This window comes from Serinus canaria, chromosome 5 (assembly GCF_022539315.1).
Source record: "Serinus canaria isolate serCan28SL12 chromosome 5, serCan2020, whole genome shotgun sequence".
Lineage (NCBI taxonomy): Eukaryota > Metazoa > Chordata > Aves > Passeriformes > Fringillidae > Serinus > Serinus canaria.
The window spans coordinates 37,397,816-37,423,487 of record NC_066319.1 but is presented as its reverse complement, the minus strand read 5'-3'; the positions used below and the strand labels follow the sequence as shown (position 1 = coordinate 37,423,487).

Here is a 25,672-nt window from a genome sequence, read left to right as displayed (position 1 = left end):
AGGTGAATTCATTTCCATTCCAACATGCACTGGACACAGCTGTCGCTGGCAGAAAGCAGAACAGTTCTGCTCATGCTTAGTACTACAGGCTGTATTTTGGGCATGTGGCTCTTCACCTGCCTGGATTCTCAGCAAAGACCTCTGATTTCAGAACTGGATCCTTGGGGGGCTTTTCAGTGATTCATTAATATTAATAATCATTAAGATAATAAGAAATTAGTTCTTTCTTCCTGGTTTCATGACATTGTACTAAGCAGTCTGAAGTTAGGAGACACCTCTCCCCTTCCTGGTGTGCAACTCGCTGGATGTCTGCCCCAAAACTTTGATGTTAGCTGCTAACACTTGTTTATGAATATAAAGTATTTCCTTTTGAGTTTTGTAAAATTTAATTCTGTTCTTCTGGTAAATAGATACTTAAGGAACTATATGTATAAAACCTCCAGTGAAATTTGTCACCACCCTACCACCTAATGTACTCTTACATTAAATCATTTTCTCATTGTTACTGTACTGTGTTATCTTTTCCAGTTTCCAAATAAAACAGTAGCCCAAGTTGCCTGCAGTATGCTGAACATGCTGATACATTATGTACATAGACTTCAACTTTATCAAGCTGATTCACCATTAAGAATTATTCAAGTAAGTAATTTTTTAAATTGAAATTTCAATTATTTTAAATTAAACACTACAATGTATTGCCCTAAAGTTAAACACCTGAATATTGATAATTATGTTTTGCAAATTTGGATTAGTATAAACATAATCTTACTTAACACTAGCAGTAAGGAATTGCAGCACACTTAACTTCCTGACTCCAGTATTGACATGTGATGTGGCTATATCGTGCCTGTTTTTTCTCAGAGAAAAAATGTCATGAGAATGTTGTCAGTAAAGTACAATTTTTTTCTTAATATTAGATATCTTCAAGCATGTTTATTGAAGTTCAGGAAGAAAATGATTGTTTAAAATATGTATTTTGCATATGTATGAAAGAGTTTCAGTATAAAGCAAAAATAATATTTTGAATTCGCTTCCCATAACAAGGAGTTAGACTATGGCCTCTGTGAGACTGAGCCACAGAGAAAAGACAGAGGGCTCATAGGTTCTTTTCATGTGAAAGCTTCTTAAGAGATACAGCAAGCATTTCTGTGCTCCTCTTTTGACATGTTTTGATCAAATAGAGACAGGGTGTATACAAATTCTAGTGGTTCTAAGAAATAAGGTAGCTCAGATGCACCATACACAAACCAGCACCAGATTTCTTCCCACATCCTACAAGTGTGTTGAGTCATGTTCTTTTTATGCCTGAATATTTGAGGTAGCTGTGTAATTTCATTGTCCTTAATGCACCTATGTCAGTCAAACAGAAGATACTCCTTCAATGTATTCTGCAAAACTCAATTAAAAGTGTTTTTATTTAAAAAAAATGTCAAGGAATACTTCTCTCAAAATAATTGTAATAGAATTTAACCTTGAATCTAGTATCACATTAGATTTACCTGCTTAAAAATTTATTTTAAACTTAAATATTTAGGTTCTATTTAAAAAGAAATACGGTATATTTCCCCAGATTCTGATAGCAACTATTACACATCTGCTACCCAGTACAGAAGCTTCCTCTTATGAGCAGGACAAGAGGGTAAGTATTTTTCATTTCTAGTACTTTCTGCCTCCTGAAAGCTATATGTCTTCTGAATTAGTTTTTCTGTGGGGCTCATTAGGTCATTCAGATTTGGGTACTTTGGTACACTTTGTTGCTGAAAGCTCCATCATTCTAGGCTACCATTCCCACAAGGAGCTGGAGTTCATCTGTTGTCCAATTTGGTCTTCAGAGCTCTGTTTCATTTTCTGTCTCTGTTTGCAGGTCAGGGGCTATTGTAGTCTACACTCATATGCCAAGCTACTCACTTTTCCACTTGAGGATGCTTTCCATAATTGACCACATTTCCCCATGAACTACTGTCTATCATTGTACATGAAATATCAAATAAAAAATTGTCTTACCTATTTTGATAAATGTAGTCTAATGGGTTTCTAAAAAATTGGTTAAAAATAAAAAGACTCAGTGCCCTTCATGATTACGTTTATTATACTTTTGAAGGATAAACTTGGAATGCATTATGTGAAACGAGTAAATTAGGTAAATTGATTTTTTTTAAGACTTCTATTTACCTTGAGAAATATTTTAGAGAATCTTGCAGATATTTATCTGAATTGTCTTCTCTTCCACAGCTGAGTTTTAAAAATCAAAAACATTTATTTGGTCTATAAGTTATTGATGATTTGGTGTGGATTTGTGTCTTAATCTAATTCTGTTCCAGAGTCTTTTAAAACATCCCAAGAGGGAGATGATTCTTTTGCCAACTGAGTAACGTACAATACAGAAAGCAGTTGGATTTCTTTCAGATGATAAAATATGATATGGTGCTGCAAATCATTTTGATATGTTGTAAAGGACATTATGTGTTATTTATAAAGCACTAAATACAGGTGAATTGGTAACATTTTGTGTAATCCTTGATTCACTTTACTGTGAAACGTATGTGCAAAGTGGCGCATCAGCCTTAATTTGGACCTGTATTATCTGTCTTTTTAAAAACAACGCCCTACAAAGCAATTTTGAAAACTGTGGGTATCCTCTTAAGTATAGTATCTGCTCACAGTCATACCCTGATGAGAAACTGTTGAATGGATGGCCTTTGTTAAATACCTCAGTAGCCAGTTTTTACTGATGCTATAGGTTTTGAAGATACAGTAGTTAACAAATGGGACCTGCCATTACTGCAAAAGGTTGACTTTACTGAATTGAAAAAAAAGGCAAAACAGAGAAATAAAATAAAGGGATAAATATGAAGTAGCAGGTGCTGGCTTAATTGATTTGTAAAGGAAAGTTTTTTTTTTTTCCAGTTGGTGGTTTCTTTACTTCTGTGCTTATTGGATTGGATAATGGCCTTGCCATTGAAGACTTTGCTGCAGCCTCTTCACACTACAGGAGCAGAAAATGATAAGACTGAAAGATCTGTTCTTAATTGTATATATAAGGTACATGTTTCTTTGCTCACTTTTTAAGAATTTCTATATATGGAGGTAGTGTCAGTTTCCATGGAAATGAAGGCAAAAGTTTTCTATAAGCTGACCTCTGTTCTACTCCTGAAATATAGATTGCTGGCTCAGTTCTTGTATGTTTCGCTGCATCAGCTTGACCTTTGGTATAATTGGAATAGTACATTTTTGGTTTACATTTTGGATGGTTAACCAAGCCTTTTTTTTGTATTGTCATATAGATTGCAGATGCCTGTATTGTAGAAGACTAAGTGTACATTTAATACAAAAGGATGTAACTTTTATATGTCACATAGTTTCATTTAGCAATGAGAAAAGCAAAAGCACTAAGTAACAATTACTGGCTTTAGGAACACAGGAGAAAGGGGTTTTTATCCTTTTTGCAAGGAAAGGGGATTAAAAACTCTAGCAGCTTAGACCTAGCATATGTAATTAAAGAAGATAGGAGATCTAAAAATAAAGGTAGCTTAATGATTGTTTTGTGAGTTTTGTTTCGTTATTGTTAAATTCCACTTTGATGGTAATAATTTTCTTTGTACACCAGAGTTTGTTTCTGTAAACATTAAGCATCTAAAATTTTCCAATGTTTCATCATGCCTGCCTTCTGAGAAATAGATTCTTAAAATGCAAATAAAAATAAACTTCATTTCTTATAAACCTATAAAGTATAAGTTTCAGTAGTTAATGTAATGAAATTCTGGTTTTGTTCTAGGTTCTGCATGGATGTGTCTATGGGTCTCAGTGTTTTAGCAACCCAAAATATTTTCCTCTAAGCCTTTCTGATCTGGCATGTATGGATTATGATCCTTTTATGCATTTAGAGAGCTTAAAGGAACCAGAACCACTGCATTCTCCAGACTCTGAGAGGTCTTCTAAACTTCAGCCAGTCACTGAAGGTTTGTCTAATTGCCTAAATACATTTTCTTTCAAAAATTTTTTTTCTGGGTTTTCATTATTTAAGTGTTGGGTCTACAGCACAGGTTTTCAGCTATATGTAGACGCTAGGTGAGAACCATTAGTATGGAATGAGCAAATGTAATTTTGAGCAATTACCATTTGATTAACTGAAATAAGTATGTTCTGAACAACACCAAGATCGATAGGATATGGATTCTTCTGTGCTCTGTGTATCAGCAGAAGTTTTAAGTACTGCAACATGGATAAATGTTGCTTTTCATTTTACCTTCAGTAAATTAATTTGATTTTTCCTTATTTTGCTCCTTTTTCTAGAAGAATTTTGGATTTTTGTTCCTGTTTGACATTGCAGTATTGAATGCTTTCCATGAATTTTTTTAGCCTGTCGTAATTTTTTGTTGATCTCTTTTTACACTGCTTAAAAACACAGATTTTTTTAAAAAGAGAGAAATTTTCTCCCGTCTGGTTAGAACCTTAGGAGACATGGGAATTAACATTTTCTTCATAATTCAAAAGTAAAGAATCAAGAATCTAAGTTACAGAGGACTATCATGTATTGTGCAGTGTATCTCGTAAATATCAAATGGTTGCATAGGGAAGAAAATTGAAAAAGATGAGATTAAGATACGAGCAACTCTGTGTAGTGCTATTCTGCCTCTGTATTAAGTTGTTCCATTTAGGCTTTTTTAAGGGTATTAAGAACCAGATAAATGCAGCAGTTCTTTGTAGCAGCTGTGTGCTAACAGCAGGTGATTTTGTGGTCTGCAGTGACTACGTGCTGTTTTTTATGTAGAGAAAATGGCTAATCATTGTGCCCTTGTCTAAGGCATGCTTCATCATCCTCAAGTACGTTTTTGGCCAAAGAATTCTAAACATAGAGCTGTCCCCTAATAAGCTCAGTATTGGATTGAACAAGTCTGATCTGAGAACTACTGGCAGGAGGAGCTGTAATTATTAAATTTACTGAAGAATGAAGCAAGGTACTATAGTTGGCTTTTCGTCAAATGGCTGTGGCCTTATTAGTAAAAAGTAATCATCTGCAGGGTCAGAATGAAAGAGGCTTCGAAGGATTCATTCTGTCCTAATTACAGTCTCACCTATACATATTATGTAAAGCTAATATTTAAAGCATTTGCCAAAATTTACTTCCACTGCATGTTCTATTACAGTGTAGTGAATTGTAGTAGCTTTTTATGCCTGGCATCTTTTGTATTCTGTAATAATCTGTAATTATGGGTTAGAAGCAAATGCTGTGTGGCTTTTTTAATTTGACAATCTGAAAAGACAACCCTGAATAGATTCCTCTTTAAATGAATACGGTTGCACAAAGCCTTAACGTCAATATCTTCATTTTGCATTTCCAACCATGATCTTTTCTTTTATGATTTCTTGTTAAATTTCTTAATAAAAGTAATTTCAGATGTTCCTTTTATTTCTCCAGATAAATTAAGTTTCAGGGCTCTGGAATTGTAAGTTAGACTGTGAAATTTAATTGGCAGACCTACAGCATTATAATGCAACCCTGGTTCTGCAACCTTGGCACTTCTAGTCCCCATTGCCAGGCAGAGAATAAAATTGGCAGTGCTTGACCAGTTGCATAGCATCTGTTCTCCCTGGCATTGTTGGAGGAGCGAGAGGAGTAAAACTAGTGGATAACAACCAGTCTGGATCTCTGTCAAGACCAAGGGTCAATTAGTACAAGCTAGCAGCAGAACAGAATGCCAATGGGTCAGCGTCTTTTAGTAGAGTAAAAGGGCTATCATAGTATCTTTCTTGAAGGAATGGAAATGAGCAGGGCAGAAGTTACAGGGAATTCAGGGAAGTTTTACAAAAACAGGGTAAGAATTGTGAGACTCTTTCCTTAGGTCACAAGCAAAGCTCCAAGTGCTGAAATGACAGAATTCTTAGGACAGGGTGCTTTAATGGATGTGATTGACTTACCCTATTATGCCTCCATTGTTCAAGGTCAGATCCATCACAAGTTTTGTGGATACATAGCCACAGCATAATGTGGTATGAGACCAAGAAGATTAAGGACTTAGAGTGACACAGCTGTGTAGTGGAGACAGGATCTATTGAGAGGTGTGGAGCAAGGCATGCAATAAACAGCAGGACAAAGATTTCTTAAATCCTCTGGGAGCAGGCGTATGTCAAGAGAGAAGATGATTATTGGCTTCTATTTTTCAGTAACTTTACAAGTTCTGTCACTCACAAGGAAGCTCTTAACCTAGGATTATCTGTAAAATTGTCTTTGTTCTGCTTTCTATAGCTGGTAAAGTGGTAAATTTTAATATGAGATATAAAAAGAATAACTTCAAAATTAGGTATTAAGTATATTAAACTGTTAAATTTAAACCAGAATGAACTTTTAGGAGCTCTTAGTAAGGACATCAGTAGGAAGCTTTTATTCTATCATCAGAACTTGCTGGCAGCAAGTCTGTGATGCTTTCATACATCTGAAGAATCCCTGGGCTTGTCTATGTGAAGGCTGATGAACTGTTCCTGTAGTTAGTGTTGGCAACAACCTACTCTGGCTACAGTACAGGCATACAAATGGTGATGGTGGTGGTTTGACCCTGGCTGGATGCCAGCTGCCCACCAGTGCTGCTCCATTTTTCTCCTCCTCATCTATGCAGGGGACAGAAAATATAAGGAAAGGCTCATGAGTTGAGATAAAGACAGGAGGAGATCACTCACCAATCACTGTCATGGCCAAAATAGATTTGACTTAGGAAAATTAATTGAATTTATTACCAAGCAAATCAGGATAGGATAATGAGAAATAACACCAAGTCTTCAAAACATCATACCCCTACCCCTCCCTCCTTCTTGGCCTTAACTTCATTGTAAATCTCTACCTCCTCCTTGCCCCTAGTAGAGCAGGGGGATGGGGACTGGGGGACTGCAGTCACTTCACCACACATTGTCTCTGCTGCTCTTCCTCCACAGGAGGACTTCTCGTGCTCTTCCCCTGCTCCAGCATGGGGGCTCTCACACAGGAGACTTCTACAACACAAGTCCTTCCCACAAACTGCAGTTCTTCATGAATGCTCTATAGTGGGTCCCCTTCATATGGCTCAGTCCTGTAGGCCAGCATGGGTCCTCCATTGGGTCACAAGTCCTCCTAGCAAGCCTGCTCCACCATGGGCTCCTCTCTCCACAGCACCAGAGCTCCTGCCAGGAGCCTGGTAAAGTGTGGGCTTTCCACAGGATCCTCCTTGGGGCACCCACCTGCTCTAGCATGGGGTCCCAGGGGCTGCAGGTGCATCTCTGTTCCATCATGAACCCCCTTGGGCTGCAGGGGCACGCCCTGTCTCAGCATCGTCTGCACCAGAGGCTGCAGGAATCTCGGCTCCGGTGGCTGGAGCACCTCCTGCCTCTCCTTCACTCCCCTTGGTGCCTGCAGAGTTGTTCCTCTCACATATTCTCACTCTGCTCTTTTCTGGCTGCAATTTCCTTTTGCCCAATATTTTTTTTCCCCTTCTTTAACTCTTTTATTCCATAGGCATTACTTCCATTGCTGATCAGCTTGGTCTGACTTGGAGCTGGCTGACATTGTCTTCATCAGACACAGGGGAGACTTCTAGCAGCTTTTCAGAGAAGCCTCCTGTAACCCCCACACTACCAAAACTGTGCCACACAAACCCACTGTTCTATTTAACTGCACCTAGCTAGCCAGCTTAGATGTTCCTAAGCCAACCTGGACTGCCTAGAGCCACAACCTGCTGATCTACTTCTGAAATTTTCTGTTTAATTTCAGAACCATAAACATATATGACAGAGAATTTTTATGGGGTTTTTTTTTGCTATTATAGACAAAAACATTTTGAAAGCTGGTCTTCATAGATCACAAATCTTTTAGAGGTCGTTGTGATTGGAAGGTTCTAGTTAGCTTACATGGATACAGTGGTCTATCAGTTATTGATTTGATTGATTTTTACCCCGTTATTCATATTTCTCCAAATATATGTTAAACTCTTTGGCATATATTGATCTTCTTTTTTCCTAATATTTTTAAATTTCTTATGAAAAAGCCTTCCCTGCCTGATGTCTAGTCTTAGCTTTTGTTTAAAAAGTAGAAATATAAAGCACTTTTCATATAAGGCTTTGCTGTTTGCCATTTTACTGAAAGGACACAAAATGTACACCTTTAAAAAAATACTTTGTACATAGTGCATCTGGATTACCACAGTTTGTGTTTTGTGGGGAATATTCTAGAGGTGGGTTCTCTGTTGCTGCATATCTATATAGCTGAAGTTTACAATTAGAAAGGAATGAGACTTGCTTAAACTAAGGTAAAATACAGGAAACAAAGCTAGGAGGGACTGTCTTAGGCCCCCTCTAAACATAATGAAAGAAAAATAAGTGTTTTTAGAGAGTGATTCATCCCATTGAATTTGAGATTAATCAGTCTGTACAGGTCATCATTCTTAGACAGCTAAAATGATAAGGAGTGTTCAATTCCCCCTTCAGTCATTATTTTTTACTTCTACATAACCATAGTTGCTTAAAGCTTTTCAGCCAAAGTTGAATTAAAAAGTTAATAGCACATCCTAAGGAATCCTTCATTCATGCCACAGATACAAATTAGTCGTGATGGACCTTCAGCCTTTCCACAAAAGAGGTAATTTCAGGACTGAGAAAAATAAATAGTATAACATGCTTCTTTTAAATTACCCAATGATCATGTACATATTTAAATTACATTGCCCATGCCAGAGGCAGTACCATTGTGAAGAAAGCAGCAATGTGTTCTCTCAGGAAGACAGGTCAACAAAGCAGTGAGCTGGACTGCCTTAATGTGTAAAGATATGACAGTTTGTAGAATTTGTGGAAAAGCTGTGATGGCTTGCATTATTGCATATTTTCATTTGCCCTCCAGAAGCAAAGAGCATGATTTAGATATTCATTTTAAGGTTTAATATATTGAATGTCCAGTCATTCCTGATTGAAGGGATATTCTTCTAGGAATAAATTAAGTTGCTAAAGTAATTTAAAATTTTCATAATTTCAAAATGCATTACTAGGCTTGGGATTTTTCCTTTTTTTATTCCTGGGGAAACCATCATCAAAATCTGATTTTCTGTGTGGCAAAAATGTTTCAAGATTACTTTATATTATTTCAACAGAACAGGTTGCATCTTACAGTCTACTTTTCAGTATACTTCTCTTGATACTTCTAATTTAAGTTTTCTGTGTCACTGTATTCTGAGAGAAGACTCAGATGTAGTGTTCAAATTTTATAAAAGAAACAATGACAGATCTATGATTTTAATTCAAGTGCAAGGTTTTCAGGACAAGGCTGTATTAGGTCTGAGAATGAATCTTCCAAATTTAAATTAATTGTTGCCCTCTTTGTCTCACTGCATCACCTTTCTTTTTTCCATGTGTCCCTTAGGCTCCTAAGGGTGTAAATTCACACACACAGGTACAAAACAACCATGGTCAGTTTGAGATCTTCAGGGTTTGGCACACAGCAGTAATAGTAATAACATATGCTAAAAGGTCCTTATTTCTTCAGGTTTCTCAGCAGAACTTAACAGGGGGCATTTAACCTTTAGAGAGTGGCACTTCTGGTATCTGGAAAGCTTGTGTGTCTCTGCTCCAGGGAACCTGAGAAAATATTACCTTATTTATCTCTGCAGTGGCAAGTGGTAAATATTTGGTATAAATATCCTGATAAAGATGAGCCATGCTCTGCATTGTCCAGGTGCTAGTCAGTATTGTGCTGACAAATTATTCTCCAAGCACCAAATTTATTTTCTCTGTTTTGTATAAAATGTGCTTCCAGTTTCTTCTAATGTTTCAGCAGATGGCACTATAACTTAATATCCTTGTATGCTGCCAGTATCTGGACACATAATTCAGCATCACTGAATGTTTTTGTATTTGTAAATTTTAAACCTCAAGAAGGCTATAGATGATAAAATATAATCTCTGATTTGCTTGTATGAATTGTCAAGGCATTAATTCATTAAAATACTTGAATAGATATGAGTTTTAGAATTTTGTAAATGTTATGGTGATTTTGCCAGCTATTAACTGGATTAAATGTTTCCTTATTAGCAGTTCATATGTAGTACTTCCTAAAGGAAGAGAATAGCCAGATTCCCAAACATCTCCTACATGCTGTACCCAAACCTTTTGGGGGAAAAAAAAGACAAATACATACTACCTGTTTATATTTTTGCTGAATGCAAATGCTGAATGCATCCATCTTCAGAAACTGATCTATAATGGCAGTCAGTACACATGACAAATTTGCCTTTATTTTTCCAGTTAAACCAATTAAGACATTTGAAACAGAAAATTGTTTATTAAACATTAGGTTTTACAGCTTATGAATATTCAACATAAAGGTAGATGAATTCATTATGCTTAACTTCTATGCCCAAGAGGTTCCATATTTTCAGTTAACACTGAATGATAAAAAAGTAACATCATTCAGAACATTCTGATTTGATGGATTTTGGTGAGAAAGAAGATGGGAAGTGTTTGCAGCAGTTTTCAATGTTCGATGTAATTTAAAATACATGATGTAATCCTGAGGAGTATAGGTTTTTAATCTTCCTTTTGTAATTCCCAAATTCAGGGCACCCATGCCCAGTTACAAGAGAGTGGATACAGAAAACAAGTACTTTGCCATTTTGATCTTGTTCCCTCTTCCAGCAGTTTTATTCTGCAGTGTAATATTTTTGTGTGTGGGTTCTTCAATAGGTCCCCTGAACCATTTAATGGTTCTCTGCCTGAGAGAGTCACTTTGTCCAGCTCATGTATTCATGTCGAGTGGACTTGATAAGAATAATTCAATCACAATATAGTACAGTGTTAGCAGAGTGTGATATAAACATTAAAAATACCTTTTTTTGAATTTAGATAACATAATATGCAAGTGGAAGGCATGCAGAAAAGAAGGAGGTGGCAAAAACCATATTGAAGTACCAGTGCATCTCACAGGATGAATTTCACATAAGATGGGCACAATTAACTTTTCGTTCTTCCTCCCAAGGTTTTCTAACGTTAAGCTTCTTAAAATGCAGTAGTGGCATGAGATTTCATTTTTAAAAGTTTTGACAATGTTAGATCATGTCAATATAAGCAGCCTGGTCTTTGATTTTGTACTTTAAAATTATCCAGTGCTATGCTCAAGCTGACCTACAGCTATATGCTCCCCAGGGAAATCAAGATGGATTAGACCTTTTGTGCATCTATCTTCCTTTGTATTTCTCAGTGTAATGATGTGTATAAATATAAAAATACACTGCAGTTGGAGTGAACATCTTGAAACACAGTTATGATCTCTACTTCAATAGCAATTCAAGATTTATTTTCACTACATAAGGAATCTTGTATTTTAGAAGAACAGTGCTGATAACAAAGCTATGGCAAAGGAGGTATAATCTGTAGACATAGACATGGCTGTAAAATAATGGATATACTTCTTTAACTGTTTTAGGATTTTTTCATGCTGTTTATATACCAATGGTCACCAGCATACGTATTTTTCTGTTACTGAGTTGCATGTATCCTCAGCTTGCAGCACTCATTTTCTCAGGAAGAGACCAAAAGAAACACATAAATCTCAGTGTAATTTTTAAACTGTTCTTTTGTGCTCTTTCTCTTGCAGTGAAAACTCACATGCAACAAGGATTAATTTCTGTTGCTGCTCGTACTGTGATAACACATCTAGTCAACCACTTGGGCCATTATCCTATGAGTGGAGGTCCTGCTATGCTGACCAGTCAAGTGTGTGAAAACAATGACAATCCATACAGTGAAAGTCCTGAGCTTTCTCCTGAACTTTTTGAGAACCCAAATCTTCAATTCTTTGTATTAAACAATACTTCCCTGGTGTCTTGCATACAAATCCAAGCAGAAGATGACATGCCTGGGGGAGGACTGTCTGCTGGACTTGCATCAGCTAATTCAAATGTTAGAATTATAGTGCGTGATCTGTCTGGCAAATACTCGTGGGATTCGGCCATTTTGTATGGACCATCATCTTTATGTGGATCTTCACAACAAACATCTTTTGCACTTTCATTATCTCAGCAAGATAAACCAGAAGAGGCTCTTTCATCTTTTGAGCATGTAGAGGATGTATCTGCGAGAGATGGAATTACACTCCAAGTTAAAAGGAAATTTAGAGACACTGTACCAACCTGGGATACAATTAGAGATGAAGAAGATGCTCTTGATGAACTGCTGCAGTATTTAGGTGTTACAAGCCCTGAATGCTTACAGAGAACTGGTGTTTCACTCAACATCCCTGCTCCTCAACCAGTCTGCATCTCAGAAAAGCAGGAGAATGATGTCATCAATGCAATTCTGAAACAGCACACAGAAGAGAGAGAGTTTGTTGAAAAGCATTTCAACGATGTAAATATGAGGGCTATGGAGCAGGACGAGCCAACCTCACAAAAGCCACAGTCAGCATTTTACTACTGTAGATTACTTCTCAGTATACTAGGAATGAATTCATGGGATAAAAGGTAAAACTACTCATATTTTAAGAACTTTTTTTAAGGAGCTGTGCTGTTCTTATCTTGATAATAGAGTTTGTTAAGCCAAAAATATTCCAAGCCAGCTAACAAAAGAGAGGAGATGTGCATCTAAGACCTAAATGGCAGCTTTCTTCTGCTTTTCAGCCTGTCATTTAGAGAGACAGAAAGGAGGAATCTGTAGCATTTATTGTGATTCATAGTCTTTCTTTAGAAAGTGTTGTAAGGCAAATTGAAGGAATCATGTGTTTTCTTTGCTTCCCATGTATGTTGCTGCAAAAATCATTACCTTTCAATGTCAGAATAATACTCAGAAAGTGTCATATTCTCAGCTATTGTGTCACTGGACAGTGTCCTGCTGCTTTGTCTGCTAAAAGCATGCTTGCATGCAGCCTCAAAGCCTTGCATGTGTATTAGCTAATGAGAAAGATGTGTCCCCTACTATTTATTTCAACACTGGCTGTGCTTGAGTACTGTTTGAATATTGTTTAGAACAGGAGAGAGCCATGTTCAATTACAGAAGTAATGTCTCTTAACATTATTATTTTTGTGTGGGTGTGGTTAAGTGCATGTCTGCATATACACGGGGGTATGTACAAATATTACAAATCCGAGAATTTATGGGTCTTTCTGAAATCTTCTGCCGCTGCTTTCAAATTCCATATTAGAATAACTGATATATTTTTCTGCTGTGAAGAGAAATGGATATTTGGTAAACCAAAAATAATCTGTGTCGCTGAGGTGTCAGTGGAATCAGACAAAACGTTGGTGTTACAACCCTTCTTTTTTAGGTATTTAATTCCTCAAGGCAGTCTGGTTTTGAACAGGACTGCTTTTAATTCCACAGTGTTTTGTGGGAAACATCTTAAGCACAGTTGAAAAGACATGAAAACTGCCCTTCTTTCTCTAACATGTTGGTTTTGTTTTTTGTTTAAGTTGTTACAGCTGGCTGAGTGATTACTGAGCTAAGTTCTGCTCTGCAGTTCAGGGTAGCAAAAGTTTGTGTTGAATGCACCCACTCCTTACAACAGCAGACTAATGGGAGTGTCTTTTTGTAAACATATGTATTTTATGGTTCTTCTGTAGAGAAGAAATGGATCTCAGTCTGATCCAAGGGGTTGACAGAAGAAAGTGGAAAGAAATAAAGGTTATACTCAGGGCTATAATGAATGTAGAAGATTTGCTGGAGTAAGAAAAATTGCTTGTATATATTTTTTAAGATGTCTTAATTTATATATGTTAAGAAAGGACTGTTGAAAAGGTAGAAGCATTTGTTGACTGTTCCTGAGTGGACCTGGATATGTTGTTGTACCATTGTTGTACTGTTCTGTATCCATCAGTGAAGAGGTAATAAAAGAGTTACAAATTTCTCTATTTAGAAGGAGCTTTCATCTCCTGAAGAAAAATGAGAAGTTACTTCGAGAACTCAGAAATTTGGACTCAAGACAATGGTAAATTCTTTTAATGACTGCCTACTTACTTGTTTTAAGTGTGCTTTTACTCAAATGGCTCTAATTGCATAGATGTGAGTTGAGCTGACTTTTTAAATAGTTTTTTAAATTATTAATGTATTTTGCATCATACTGTAGTTTTTTCTGTTATACTGAAGTTGCATCAGTTTTATTTGTAGGGTCAAATTCTGCACGTAAAATAGCATGAGATAAACAAATTTCAAAACACCTTATAATTATAAGCATTTGTGTATGCATAACATTTCATTCTTTTAAAACTTTGATATATCAAAGCCCTCATATTTTAAGTTTCGGTTGATTGTTTAGCTGTTTCAAATGGTCCCAGTATTTGAAGACACAGACTTCTAGTTAGAATTGTAGCACAGAATTGAAAACTGACTTGTTTTTGTAGAAGTTGAAACAAAACCCAGTGGAAGTTGTAGAAGTGTGAGAAACCATCTCCATTTGTTCCAACGTCTAACAATAACCTGTCAACAGAAGACATTTAAATGATTATGATCTTCAAAAAATATGTAAAGATTCTTCATTCAGTTGGACAAGCTGCATTTTCACAATGTTCAGAAGGTGCTGTTGTTAATGGGCAGTGCAGTGGGGATAATGCCCACAGTTACAGTTTACAGTTTTTGCCCATGCCAAAAACCCACGTATTCCATTAGTAATTGGTGCAGGCAGCACCACCCTGCATCTTAGAAGTGATGAGTGGGGTAAATGTTGCTCATGTATCTCAAAACTTGAGGCTCTAGAGAAGATGACACTAAAAAGGACAGAATGAGGACATGAAAATATAGGGAGTATTCAAGAAGAAGCCATAAAATTGTACTGTAATTCCACTATGCATTTTTTATGCTTTAAAAGCCATGTTCTATGTGTACTGTTTACGTATTTTCATTTCATATTGGTTAAGGCACTGTCCTGCAATGACCATTCTGTTTTTCAGCCGAGAGACACACAAGATTGCCGTGTTTTATGTTGCTGAGGGACAGGAAGATAAACACTCCATTCTTACGAATACTGGGGGAAGTCAAGCCTATGAGGATTTTGTAGCTGGTCTTGGCTGGGAGGTATTTATTAAATGTTTTTATCCTAGGTTTTTTTACAAAGACAATTACCAATATCTTTGTATATTACAAGTCTTCGGCTCTTTGGCATTACTCACGAGTACTGAAATACACCAGATTAAAAATGGGACTTAGAGAAGAATTCCTGGTTTAGTTTCATTGGCATTACTGGCCATTTGAATTCAAGCTCTCAACAACTGAAGAGTGTGCAACAAAGATAATTCTTTAATGTGCAGTCCTGTACTTGGCTTTCATGGACTGATTAGGAGGCATCTTGATTTCCCTGTAAGCTTGTAAAGTGTCAAGTCCATTAAGTTTGAGCTTTGCTCAAATTTGGAACATCAAAAACTACAGACAAGCAGCTTTTCACATACTCTCTCCTTCCTGCCTTCCACTGCAGGCATGTATCAGTTTACACAGTCCACTCTCCTTCTCTTCCAGCAGTCAGAAATATTGTGATCTACCCCATCATCTATGTCGTCCTGCAGCTCTTAATTCACTTGCTCAATACTGTCATAAGGATTTCCTTTTTTCCATCTTTCAGATGCACAAGATTAGTTACCACTGTAAAGTTCAATTTGGCACTGTTGCACAGAATACAGGAATGGCTTTTGGTCCTGGTTAGCTGTATAGGAAGCTGCAGGTTTTTTGCTCTTCTTGTAACTTGTACTCATCAGGAGTGTCCACATAAGTGTCTATCTTATTTGGTCTTTGTGTTTCCTTACTCCTTAGGTATAAAAGGACACTACCAGATTAATGTGTGGATAATGACTGACTTTCCCACAGGAACAGAGGAAAACAGCTACAATTCTGCTGACTTTCATGAACACAGATGTTTATTTCCCACATTCAGGAGGAAAAAAAACCCAACACTAGTTCCATAAAATATCCTTCTTTAGTTGTTTAATTCTCTTAGGCAGTATTAGCTAGTTTAAAGAGTTGCTAGTTTGGATTAAAATTCCACAATGAGACAACTAATATTTTAACATTTTAGCATTAAATTCTGCATCCTTTAGTATCAAGGAAACAAATATATCCCATGCGGGCAGAAATTAAATGTATTCACATCTGAAAAACAACTTTTTGTAGTCCCTTTTAAAGGTGAAGCAGCACATTTAACAATGCTTACTTATTTCAGTGTCAGACTATTTCCCATCGATCTAAGACTTAAAAGCTTTTTTACAAATTATCAGTTAGTTCCCTGAGATTTTTTTTTATTCACATAATGAAAAATTCTTAAAAAAATATATGGAAAGTAATAAATTCCCTGGCTGTTACACAGAGATTTTCCAAAGCTCAGGTCAAGGCTGATGTACATCAGAGAATTTTAAAAAACTGAGAAAGCACATGTAAGTGAATACACTCAAATGATCAGGGAATAATGCAGTAAATATTATTTACACAATAGTTCCTTTCTTCTTATCTCATCTTTCCAGTCACTTCTTTGGTGACCATGGAATATAGAATACTAGTGCACTGCAGCTGGTTTCCAGTCTAGTCAGCAAGTCTGAACTCTTTTAGAAACCAAGTATAACTATACTGTTGGGAAAAGGATCTTCACTTTTAAAGTTCAGTTGAAAGTGCATTTTAAAGTATAAAGAGTGTATTTATTACCTGCTAATAGTTTTGGTAAAGTTTTCTGGTCTTTGTTTCTAGGTAAATCTCACAAACCATTGTGGTTTTATGGGAGGACTACAAAAAAACAAAAGCACTGGATTGACCACTCCATATTTTGCTACCTCAACAGTGGAAGTCATGTTCCATGTGTCAACAAGAATGCCTTCTGATTCAGATGACTCTTTAACAAAAAAGGTAGGTGTCTCTGAATTGTGCTCTCTTGGTAATAAACCTAGAGAAATTAGAGTCAAAAAAAATCCAGTAACTTTAAAAAAAATCCAACACAACAACAAAACACCATAAAATATCATAGCATCTTTACCTGCTAATTTGTTATATTCTCTGCCAATTTCCAATTTTACCATACTGGTTATTTTTCCAGTCATTGGAATTGTTGGCAAGAACATATGAAAAGGGCAGGGAAGTAATGGTTGGTGCAGAAGAAAAAGTATTACATCTGAATGATGTCTTAGTACTTTTGAAAGCTTAGATGCCAATTAAGAAATATGTTGTGAATGCTTTCTGAGATGACTTTTTATTCACCTAAGGGTCATGTGCAGGTTATTAACATAATTTTCCCTTAAAAAAAAGTTAGAAATATGAAGATGATGTTTATTGTATGTAAGGTGTATTGTCCTGGAGGAGGCACAGATTCTCAACAGTGATATGATCTCTTATAGCTGCATTAAGAAAAAAAAATGTTTTTCTGTATTGGTATTTTTTTTTCTTTAGAATTTAATAAATTCCACATTAGTGATAATAAGTTGCAGTCTCGAACATGTGTCCTACTATAAATGAACAATTAGCTATCCTCAGACTGTCCCCCCATCCTGCATACATACATCTTCAGATGTGCTAATCCATTCACTAGACACGTTAATGAGCACTGGTTGAAGTGTAATATTGGAGGAACTGAAGCTGGTTGACCTCAGCATGGACTTTAATACTTGTAATTAAATTAGATGGTAGACAGTTAGTAAAGAGAGAAATAGCCATGCCTCTGGCAAGCTTCAATTATTAATGACTTCTTTTTCTTTGTGTTCAACTTGAAGAAAAAATATTATTGTTCTTATTATAGACTAACTATGAATTCTAACTTCTCACTGTTCCATCTCAGGTTGGTTTGGTGGGGTTTTTAAATTAAAAATGCTTTTGCTTGTGTGCCTATTATGCTTCATCCTTTCTGTTCTTTATTTCCTGAAGTAGAGTCAGGGTAATACTAAGGTTGTTAAATGATTTATAGAAGTGGTTAATAGGAAAAATAACTCATTTTAAAATTGCTACTGTTGCTACTGTTTTAGTGTAGAACAATGAGTGTAGGGTCTGTTTAAGTTGACTGGCTTCTTTATTGCTTAAACAAAAACCTGTTTTTATCAAACACAGCTTGTAATTAACCTTACAATATTTGTTTATAATCTGTTTGAATTAGATCATTACAAAGTGTAAAAAGGGGGAAGATGGGTGAAAAATGGTTAATAGTGAAAATTAATTAATAGTGAATAATTTGAAAATGCTGTGGACTTCAGCTGAACACAGAGGCAAGATCTCATGTCTGTTTCCAGGAGCATGTCATGAAGGAGTGTTTTAGATAACTCAAAGAATGACCAGCAAAGGCATTGGCAAAAGCAGGTGTAATATTCAAATAAAAGTGTGACGCTCTTCATTGGCAAGGTTCAGTCTACTGCCTACTCCACGCTTAAAGCACACAGAGAAAAGTCAGACTAAAACGAAAAATCAATCAATAAATCTAAAATCAACCAAGTATGGTCTGTGGGGAGGCAGGGGATGGAAAAAGGGTAAGGATGAGGAAGGGTAAGGATAAAAAGCAATGAGAAAGATCCTCCCAGTGAGTCACAAGGTTCAGAGTGGATCCCCTTGCCAAACTTAGCCCCAGACTTGAGCAACAGTTTGGGCTTAAAGCTTTTTCTGGCATGGAAACTTCACAGCACTTAACATTGATAGCTTAATTTAAACAATTTAACAAAAGATTCTATAGAATTTACTATAGCACAACAGTAACTCACCTGTAGGCCTAACTTACTTACAAAGTACTTAATCTAAGAGCAACATTCATAGTACGGTTGCTATAGCACATTTACACTTGCATGCACACAGATCTAAAGGAGTATGTGTGAGGTATACACCTGTAAAAAATTCTCCTTGAGTTCAGTGAACCACTCATGTCAGATGCCTTTGCATCTTCTCAACAAGTGAAGGGGTTGGTCCTTGAGCAGCAGGACTATGAGCCCAGGCTCCACTGGTGGCATTTCTCAGCAATCCTCTGAGTACAGCAGACTTGAGGGTTTGCTGCCTCTGAGGGGTGTCCCACTCAGAGATTGCTAGCATGCAGCCAGGAGAGCTCAAAGGGTCTCACTTCCAAGCACTGTTTATAGGGCTGCAAGAGAGTTGAATTTAGTCATAAGAATTTTCCATTCTATCCACAATTTGGGTTGGTAACTTTCTTTGGCAGTTTGATTACAACTTCGATTACCAGTTCCACTTGGACTGTTATTCATGCAAGAAAAATAAGCTTCCAAGGTTGTTGATTAAAAAACAGGAGCTTACTAGATAGCACAAGCTCCTGGGACCAGACAGTGTTTCTGATACACTGAAGAGGAGCTTAGCCCACGTGCTGTTTGCCAAGGCCAAGGCCTAGCAAGCATTTCTAAGTCCAAAGGGGTAGGGAGGGATACACCAGCACAGAGCACCCTGCATCTACATATGGCTGTTCTTGCCAGGCAAGGTTCAGGGCTGGTCCAGGCTTTCTGTGACTCAGCTTGTGAAAATTGTGTCAGCTGTGCTTCTTCACAATTCCAGCTTGCCCAAGACCTGTTTCTCTCCTGCTTTACCAACAGTCTCACTCATCAGTGATTTGGAATATTTGAGGTCTGTATGGATATGTAGAGTGGATCAATAGATTGAGATTATAGTTGGGGCTCAGCTACTGGTTGATTGTTAAATCAAGCTACTTTATTTCTCTATGGGTTTCTTTTCTGTTCTTCATCAGTGTGTTGATTTTGTTCTTTTTCAGCATATTTTCCCAAGAACAGAGGCTTGTGAGCCTCTATCTCTGTTTCTTCTCCCTTCCCTAACAGTTTTTGGCTCATTCCAATCAAATCTAATAATGTTTTAAAGCTGTTCATTTTGTGTATGTTTAATGATGATATGTTAAGTAAAGGAGATAGAGTAGTAAGACTTCTAGTGCTCCTACTCAGCAAGTAAAGACTTCATGGAAAGAAGTATTAGATATCAAGGACCCAGCAGCAAAGAGAGATGTTAAGAAATTCATCCTAAACTTGAAAGAAACATCAGCTGAAGTTTACATCTTGAGATAAATCAGCAAGTGCTATCAAGAGACATGAGCAGGAATACAGTCTTAATTCATTTACTATTTCTGCAGCTACTCACGCTGCTTGGACTGAACATATCAGCAAAAGGATCATGTTTTATGAAATCAGCTCACACACACTATCAAAATTATTTGAGAGCCATATGAGTGCTAACAGTTCTGATTGCTCTGAGTGCATGTACTGTTTGTGACCTTCAGAGAAACTTGGGATTTGAGCTTCTCTACAGGTCTTTCATGGGATTTTTTTGTCTGTTTTATTCAATGGCAGAAAAACAAGCAAACTTGCAGTAGTTGTCTTCAAATGGCTGCTGGTTTTTATATTGTAAATGTGCCTAGAGGTACATGATAGGTTCATCTTATAAATGGAAACTAAATTAAATTAAAACAAAACTTCTTCCTGCCAGTTGAGCCACTGTAAAATCAAGATTCTGCTGTTTCAGGGGCTAAGCCATTTTAAAACGGATTTTCCATCAGTCTTAGAGAGTAGCAAATTAAACTTTTAAGTGTCTTGATACCCCTGAAGCATTTGTTTCTGATGATATGAACAAGAGCAAAAAAAGACATGAATTCAAGAAGCAGTGAAAAACTTCTGATTGTATAACGGAACTTAAGATTGAAATACATACATAAAATAACTTTTTAATTTGCAAATGCAAAATTAAAAGTTTAATGCTGATAATGCAATCCATTCTGGTTTTGTTACAATTAAAGGTTAGAGTAAAAAGTATTTACACTAACCTTACAAGAACAAGCTTGCAGAAAATACGAGAACTAAACAATGTGGAGACTCAGTTCACAGAACGAGAAAGGTTGTAGAGGCACATAAATGAGCTATCACCAGTCTAGTTCCTCCTTCCTTAGGAGAAACTTCCTAAAGGAGTGAAGGCATTGCAAGTGAGAATTTTTTACACACAGTATGTAAATAAAAAGTAGTAATGTTGTTAGTGTTTAGAATACTAATTATTCTTGAGCTTTTGGTATATTAAACAATTCTAAATTGTGCATGACATGATCCTAACCATAAAATCGTTACAGCTCCCAGTACTTACGGTTATTTTATTGTGTTGCTAACATGTATTGGAAATGTGAAGATTTATAGATGTGAATTATTAGTACAGTATTTTTTCAAGTTACAGTTAGGTACACATATTGCTAAAAACCCAAACCAAACAAAAACCCTAACAGACTGGAGTTATTGAGACAAAGTTTTGTGAAAGATTCATCTAGAAGGTGCATGCACTGTAGGCAATAGTGCTGTTAACATTAAATGGACAAAAGTAGCTGCATAAAGCTATTATTTCATATATCTTTGCTCCTTTTGTTCTTTTTGTAATAAACACTTCAATTTTTGAAGAAGAAAAAAGTTGAGGCTAGCTCTTCTATGAGAAGAAAATATAATAGCTTTTTTCTGCCTCCTTTAGATAAGTGGGTATTAGAAATTACAGTAATTTTGGCAAGAGTTCAAGGGTTAATGTAACAGATAAATAAAAGGAATTTTCAGTAAATTGAGCCCTGCATTATTTCACTTGTCTTGCCTTTCCAAACCTAACTCATTTAATTTTAAAAAGTAAATACTTAAATTCTTCCTGACAGTGTGCTTTGCTTTTACTATCGTTTATTACTTCAATTATACTTGGTATCACTTAGAACAATCTGCCATTTGGAAATTTCAGTATAGCCTGCAGCTTAGTTTAAAGTCTGGCTGCTATTGTAACATGTACAGCATATGACACTAATGTATCAAAATTAGATTTGATCATCCCTCCTGGTTATATTTATTTCACGTTTCTTTTGTATTCAGTTAACATAAATGTATTAGGAGAGCTGACACATGATGATGGTTATAGAGTAAGAATATTTTAAAGTATTTTGAGTTAAATTTGAAATTTCAGGTAACCTAACAGTCAGTCATTTTTATATATTTGTTCTAATGGAGTAGAGTTTCAAAGCAAGCCTTAAAAAATCTGTTTGTCTCTTTTATCTCCTCGGGGCTGTCTTCCCGACAGCTCAGGTTTAAAATGGCTAAAACAGAGCTCTTAATCTCTTTCTCATTGCCACCTTTCCGGATCATCACAGATAACATGACCATTGTGCCTGTCACTTGTGCCCAATAGCCTGAAATCATCTTTAATTTGGTCCACTTTCTGGATTCTTACATTCATTCTGTGCTTACAACTCTTCTTTTTCCCACCTAACATTTCTTCCAACATAGCCTTTCCGTACACACAGTTAAAATTTATTCTCTATATAGAAACCTGTTGTTTTGATTGATGAGCCTTCCTTTGTCTGGTCTTGATACTTTGATTCTTGAAGAATGCTGATATAAACAACATTTTTCTAATCTTTAACACCTTTTTACATTTGTAAAACACCTTCTTTGCATTTGTCCATCTCCATGCTTTGTGTCTTGTCTTATGCTTAGATAATAAACTCTCTAGGGCAGTGTGATCTGCATTTAGAGTGTTAGAATACTGGTGTGTAAACTATAATTCCCAGTGTTTCCAGTGTATCACCAGCTCAAAGTATAACATTATGTTAGGACTTCTTATTATTTATATTATTGCAGTGACTTACGTCTCTGGTACTAATTTGCACTTTATTAGGCTTACTGTGATGTAAGCACATAAGAAACTGTAAATTCAGGAAAACAAGGTCAGGTAATAAGTGTGAAGACAACTGGTGGTGAGTTTTGAATAACCATTAAAACAGAATTCAGTCTTGACAGCTGTCCATTCTGTGTGCACCAAATCCCATTCTGTTAGATCACACTGGGACCACACCTTCTTGGGAAATCATGTTTTTTTCTGTGCTTAAGGTTTCAATGAGCAGAGATAGTTGTAGCTCAGTATCTTTCTCCTACTTGTGTCCAGGGCACTGAATTCTGTGACACTTCCAATTCAATACAAAGAAATAAAGAACCAGATTAAAGTTGAAAGAGGTCAGTCTCTGGTTCTCCTATGGTGTAATACTTACAGTGAATGATGGATTCTCAAAATATTTTGCTGTGCTTGCAGGAGATCTGGTTGTTTAGCACTGCTGGATTTCAAGGTTCTCAAATGAAAAATTGAGAAGAAATCTAAAAGTCTTCTTTTTAAAAGGTTTATGGAAAACCTAGCAGATTAAATAAGCCAGGAAAGCTTTTCAAGTCAATTTCAGGTATCAGATCTCTTCCATGAATTAAGTGTTGTTGATAAGTCAAGTTACCACCATTTGTGCTTTTTCAGAAGCTTTTCTTGCTGACCAAGGCGAGGATATCTGAAAGAAGCAATAAGGAGCACTGTGTTAGTCGTGTCAGAGCTTCTTCTGAAAAAACTCTTGTTTTCTTGTCTATTATTTTTGTCAAACATCTGACCATCTATAATAACAATGTTTTACAATGTTTTGATCCTGAGTACTTCTCTTTTTGTATATCGCCATTCACTTTTTTTTTTTTCACTTCTCTTTTTATATATCACCGTTCATACTTTATAGCATCATCCACCTACTTGCATCCTCTGATTTTGACTCTTAATCCATTACATGTCACAGAGGTGCCATTCTACATTTTACTCAAACTGGGTCATTGCCAGACCATTCTTGACAGTAATCATGAGGTGAAATACATTTGACAGGACTTGGAACTCTGAAATAATCTGATACATTTTTCTTTTCCTCTGAAGAAGTTTCTGCTTTCAGCCTGGAATGTATTCTCACACATATATTTGAGTATTAAGCAAACTTTGAAATTGGAAAGAAAGGTCACTGATGGCTTCAGTACACTTGGCATCCAAAAATATGTGTCCCTTGTCAGTAATCCTGCTGAAATAACCACACAGTACACTTTTATCACAGCAAAATCTGTTTCAGTCTAATGTGAAAACATGCATCAGTAGTGATGCTCCATCTGGGTAACTTTCATAGAAGTGCAAGAACTCGTATCCTATCTGATTAACTGCAGGTGTCAGTATCAGGTATACAGGGGACAGCTTTGACAAATGAAATTCAGAGGCAGTGATAGCCTCAAGAAGCCCTCAAGAAGCTGCAGTATCTAAACTCTCTATATGTTTTGGATTTTAAAGCTGTTTTTATGGCATGTACACTGTCAACATCACTTGTTTCTAACAGTGTGTGAGTTTGTTGTCTCTGAGTCCAAAGATGGCAAGGAGAGAAAATTCTTTTAGTAAACAGTTTGGTCTTGCTGAATTATGAATGGCGCAGTGCAGTGATGGTGTATGGGCCCCAGTTCTGCTTTTTGGCAGTTGATTCAATGAGTTCAGTCAGTGCTCCAGATGGCCATCCCTCAATCTAAGATCATGTGGGTTTTTTACATTCCACAACACTTCATGTCCAAACTGATTTTCCTCATGCTTTCTCTTTGGCTGGGCAGCCTCATTCTCCCTGAGGTTTTCACTTCCTTCCAAGTGCAAGCCTGGCAGCCCCTGATACCTTATCATTGTCATATTTCAACAGCTAGTTTGACTGTCACTTCACTAGGGAAGCAAAATGGGAATTTTTTTTTAATCTGAGGTGCAATTCCTCACTGACTTCTCTGGTGATATAGCCAGTTTAAGATGTGACAACCCTGCTTTCCACTTCTGTCACGCTTCAAAAAAAGGTGCCAACAAGTTGTTTTCTTGGGCTATGGAACCAGTACAATGAAATGAGCTGAATTTAAAACAAAAACCTGGCATATATTTTCCCCCCTCGGATCATGTTTGTGATCCATTAAAAAAATTATCTTATGCCTGAAGAGAGAAGTTGGTTAACTGTGACCAAAGAAGAGGAGGCCAAGGATAATGATTTATTAGACAGCAATGCTAGAAGAGACTGAAATGAAGCTGAACCTTATGTAAACTTCAAAGATAGAACTCTGTCCTGGTGAAAATCAATGGATGGGGCTGTTCTGGTACCACAGTGCAAGGTTTCTTTAATTAATATTTTGCTGCAAAACTAAAAGGTAAGAAGGAGAAGTTGCTTTCCTGGTGATCTGGGGGTGTTGGAGGGTTCTTTGTTGTGTATTTTGGAGTTTATCTTGTCAAGTCCTCCAAGCTGGAGCCAGGAAATAAAAACAACTAAGTGTGCTTCTTGTCACTCTCTTACTGCTCTTATTGACTTTATTGCTTTCTACAACTAGATGAAAGGACATTGTAATGATGTGGAGGTGAGTCTGCTCTCCAAGAAACAAGAGACAGGACCAGGAAGTGGCCTCAAGTTACACTAGGGGCAGTTTAGGCTGGATATTAGGAAAAACCTCTTAACAGAAAGAGTTGTCAAGCATTGGAACAGGTTACCCAGGGAAGTGGTGGAGTTGTCATCCCTAAAGGTACTTAAAAGATGTATAGATGTGGTGCTTAGTGACATGGTTTAGTGATAGACTTGGCAGTGTTAGGTTAACAGATGATCTTGATAATCTCAGAGGTTTTCCAGCCTAAATTATTCTATGATTTTAAGGTAGGAGAGGGTCAATTTTGCAATTAATTGTCTTTTATGATGTTTGTCATAGTAAAGTGCTAACCAGGGGTCCTTCAGCTGCTGTTTGTTGCACATCAGCCATTCATGTTGCTGTCTGGCTTTATTCTGACCTAGCAAAATAAAGCTCACTGTAGTGAATGTTGATATAACCAAATCTTTTGCTGGGTTGGGTTTAAGTGTTGGTGCAGGAGTATGCCTAAGTAAGTGTTGTTCAAAATAATTCAGCCATCTACCCAAAAGGCAAGA

General features: G+C 36.6%; 1 protein-coding gene across 8 annotated transcripts in view; it reads left to right on the top strand.

Moving 5' to 3' along the window:
- Positions 1 to 25,672, top strand: part of RALGAPA1 (Ral GTPase activating protein catalytic subunit alpha 1) — a 132,502-nt gene that overhangs the window by 69,136 nt on the left and 37,694 nt on the right. For all 8 annotated transcript variants that reach the window (XM_050975868.1, XM_050975865.1, XM_050975863.1 and 5 more), the window contains 8 exons: positions 529 to 639; positions 1,571 to 1,639; positions 2,908 to 3,042; positions 3,776 to 3,959; positions 11,606 to 12,470; positions 13,859 to 13,930; positions 14,889 to 15,012; positions 16,666 to 16,821. In XM_050975868.1, the coding sequence (XP_050831825.1) occupies positions 529 to 639; positions 1,571 to 1,639; positions 2,908 to 3,042; positions 3,776 to 3,959; positions 11,606 to 12,470; positions 13,859 to 13,930; positions 14,889 to 15,012; positions 16,666 to 16,821 (1,716 nt within the window). The remainder of the gene's footprint in view (positions 1 to 528; positions 640 to 1,570; positions 1,640 to 2,907; positions 3,043 to 3,775; positions 3,960 to 11,605; positions 12,471 to 13,858; positions 13,931 to 14,888; positions 15,013 to 16,665; positions 16,822 to 25,672) is intronic.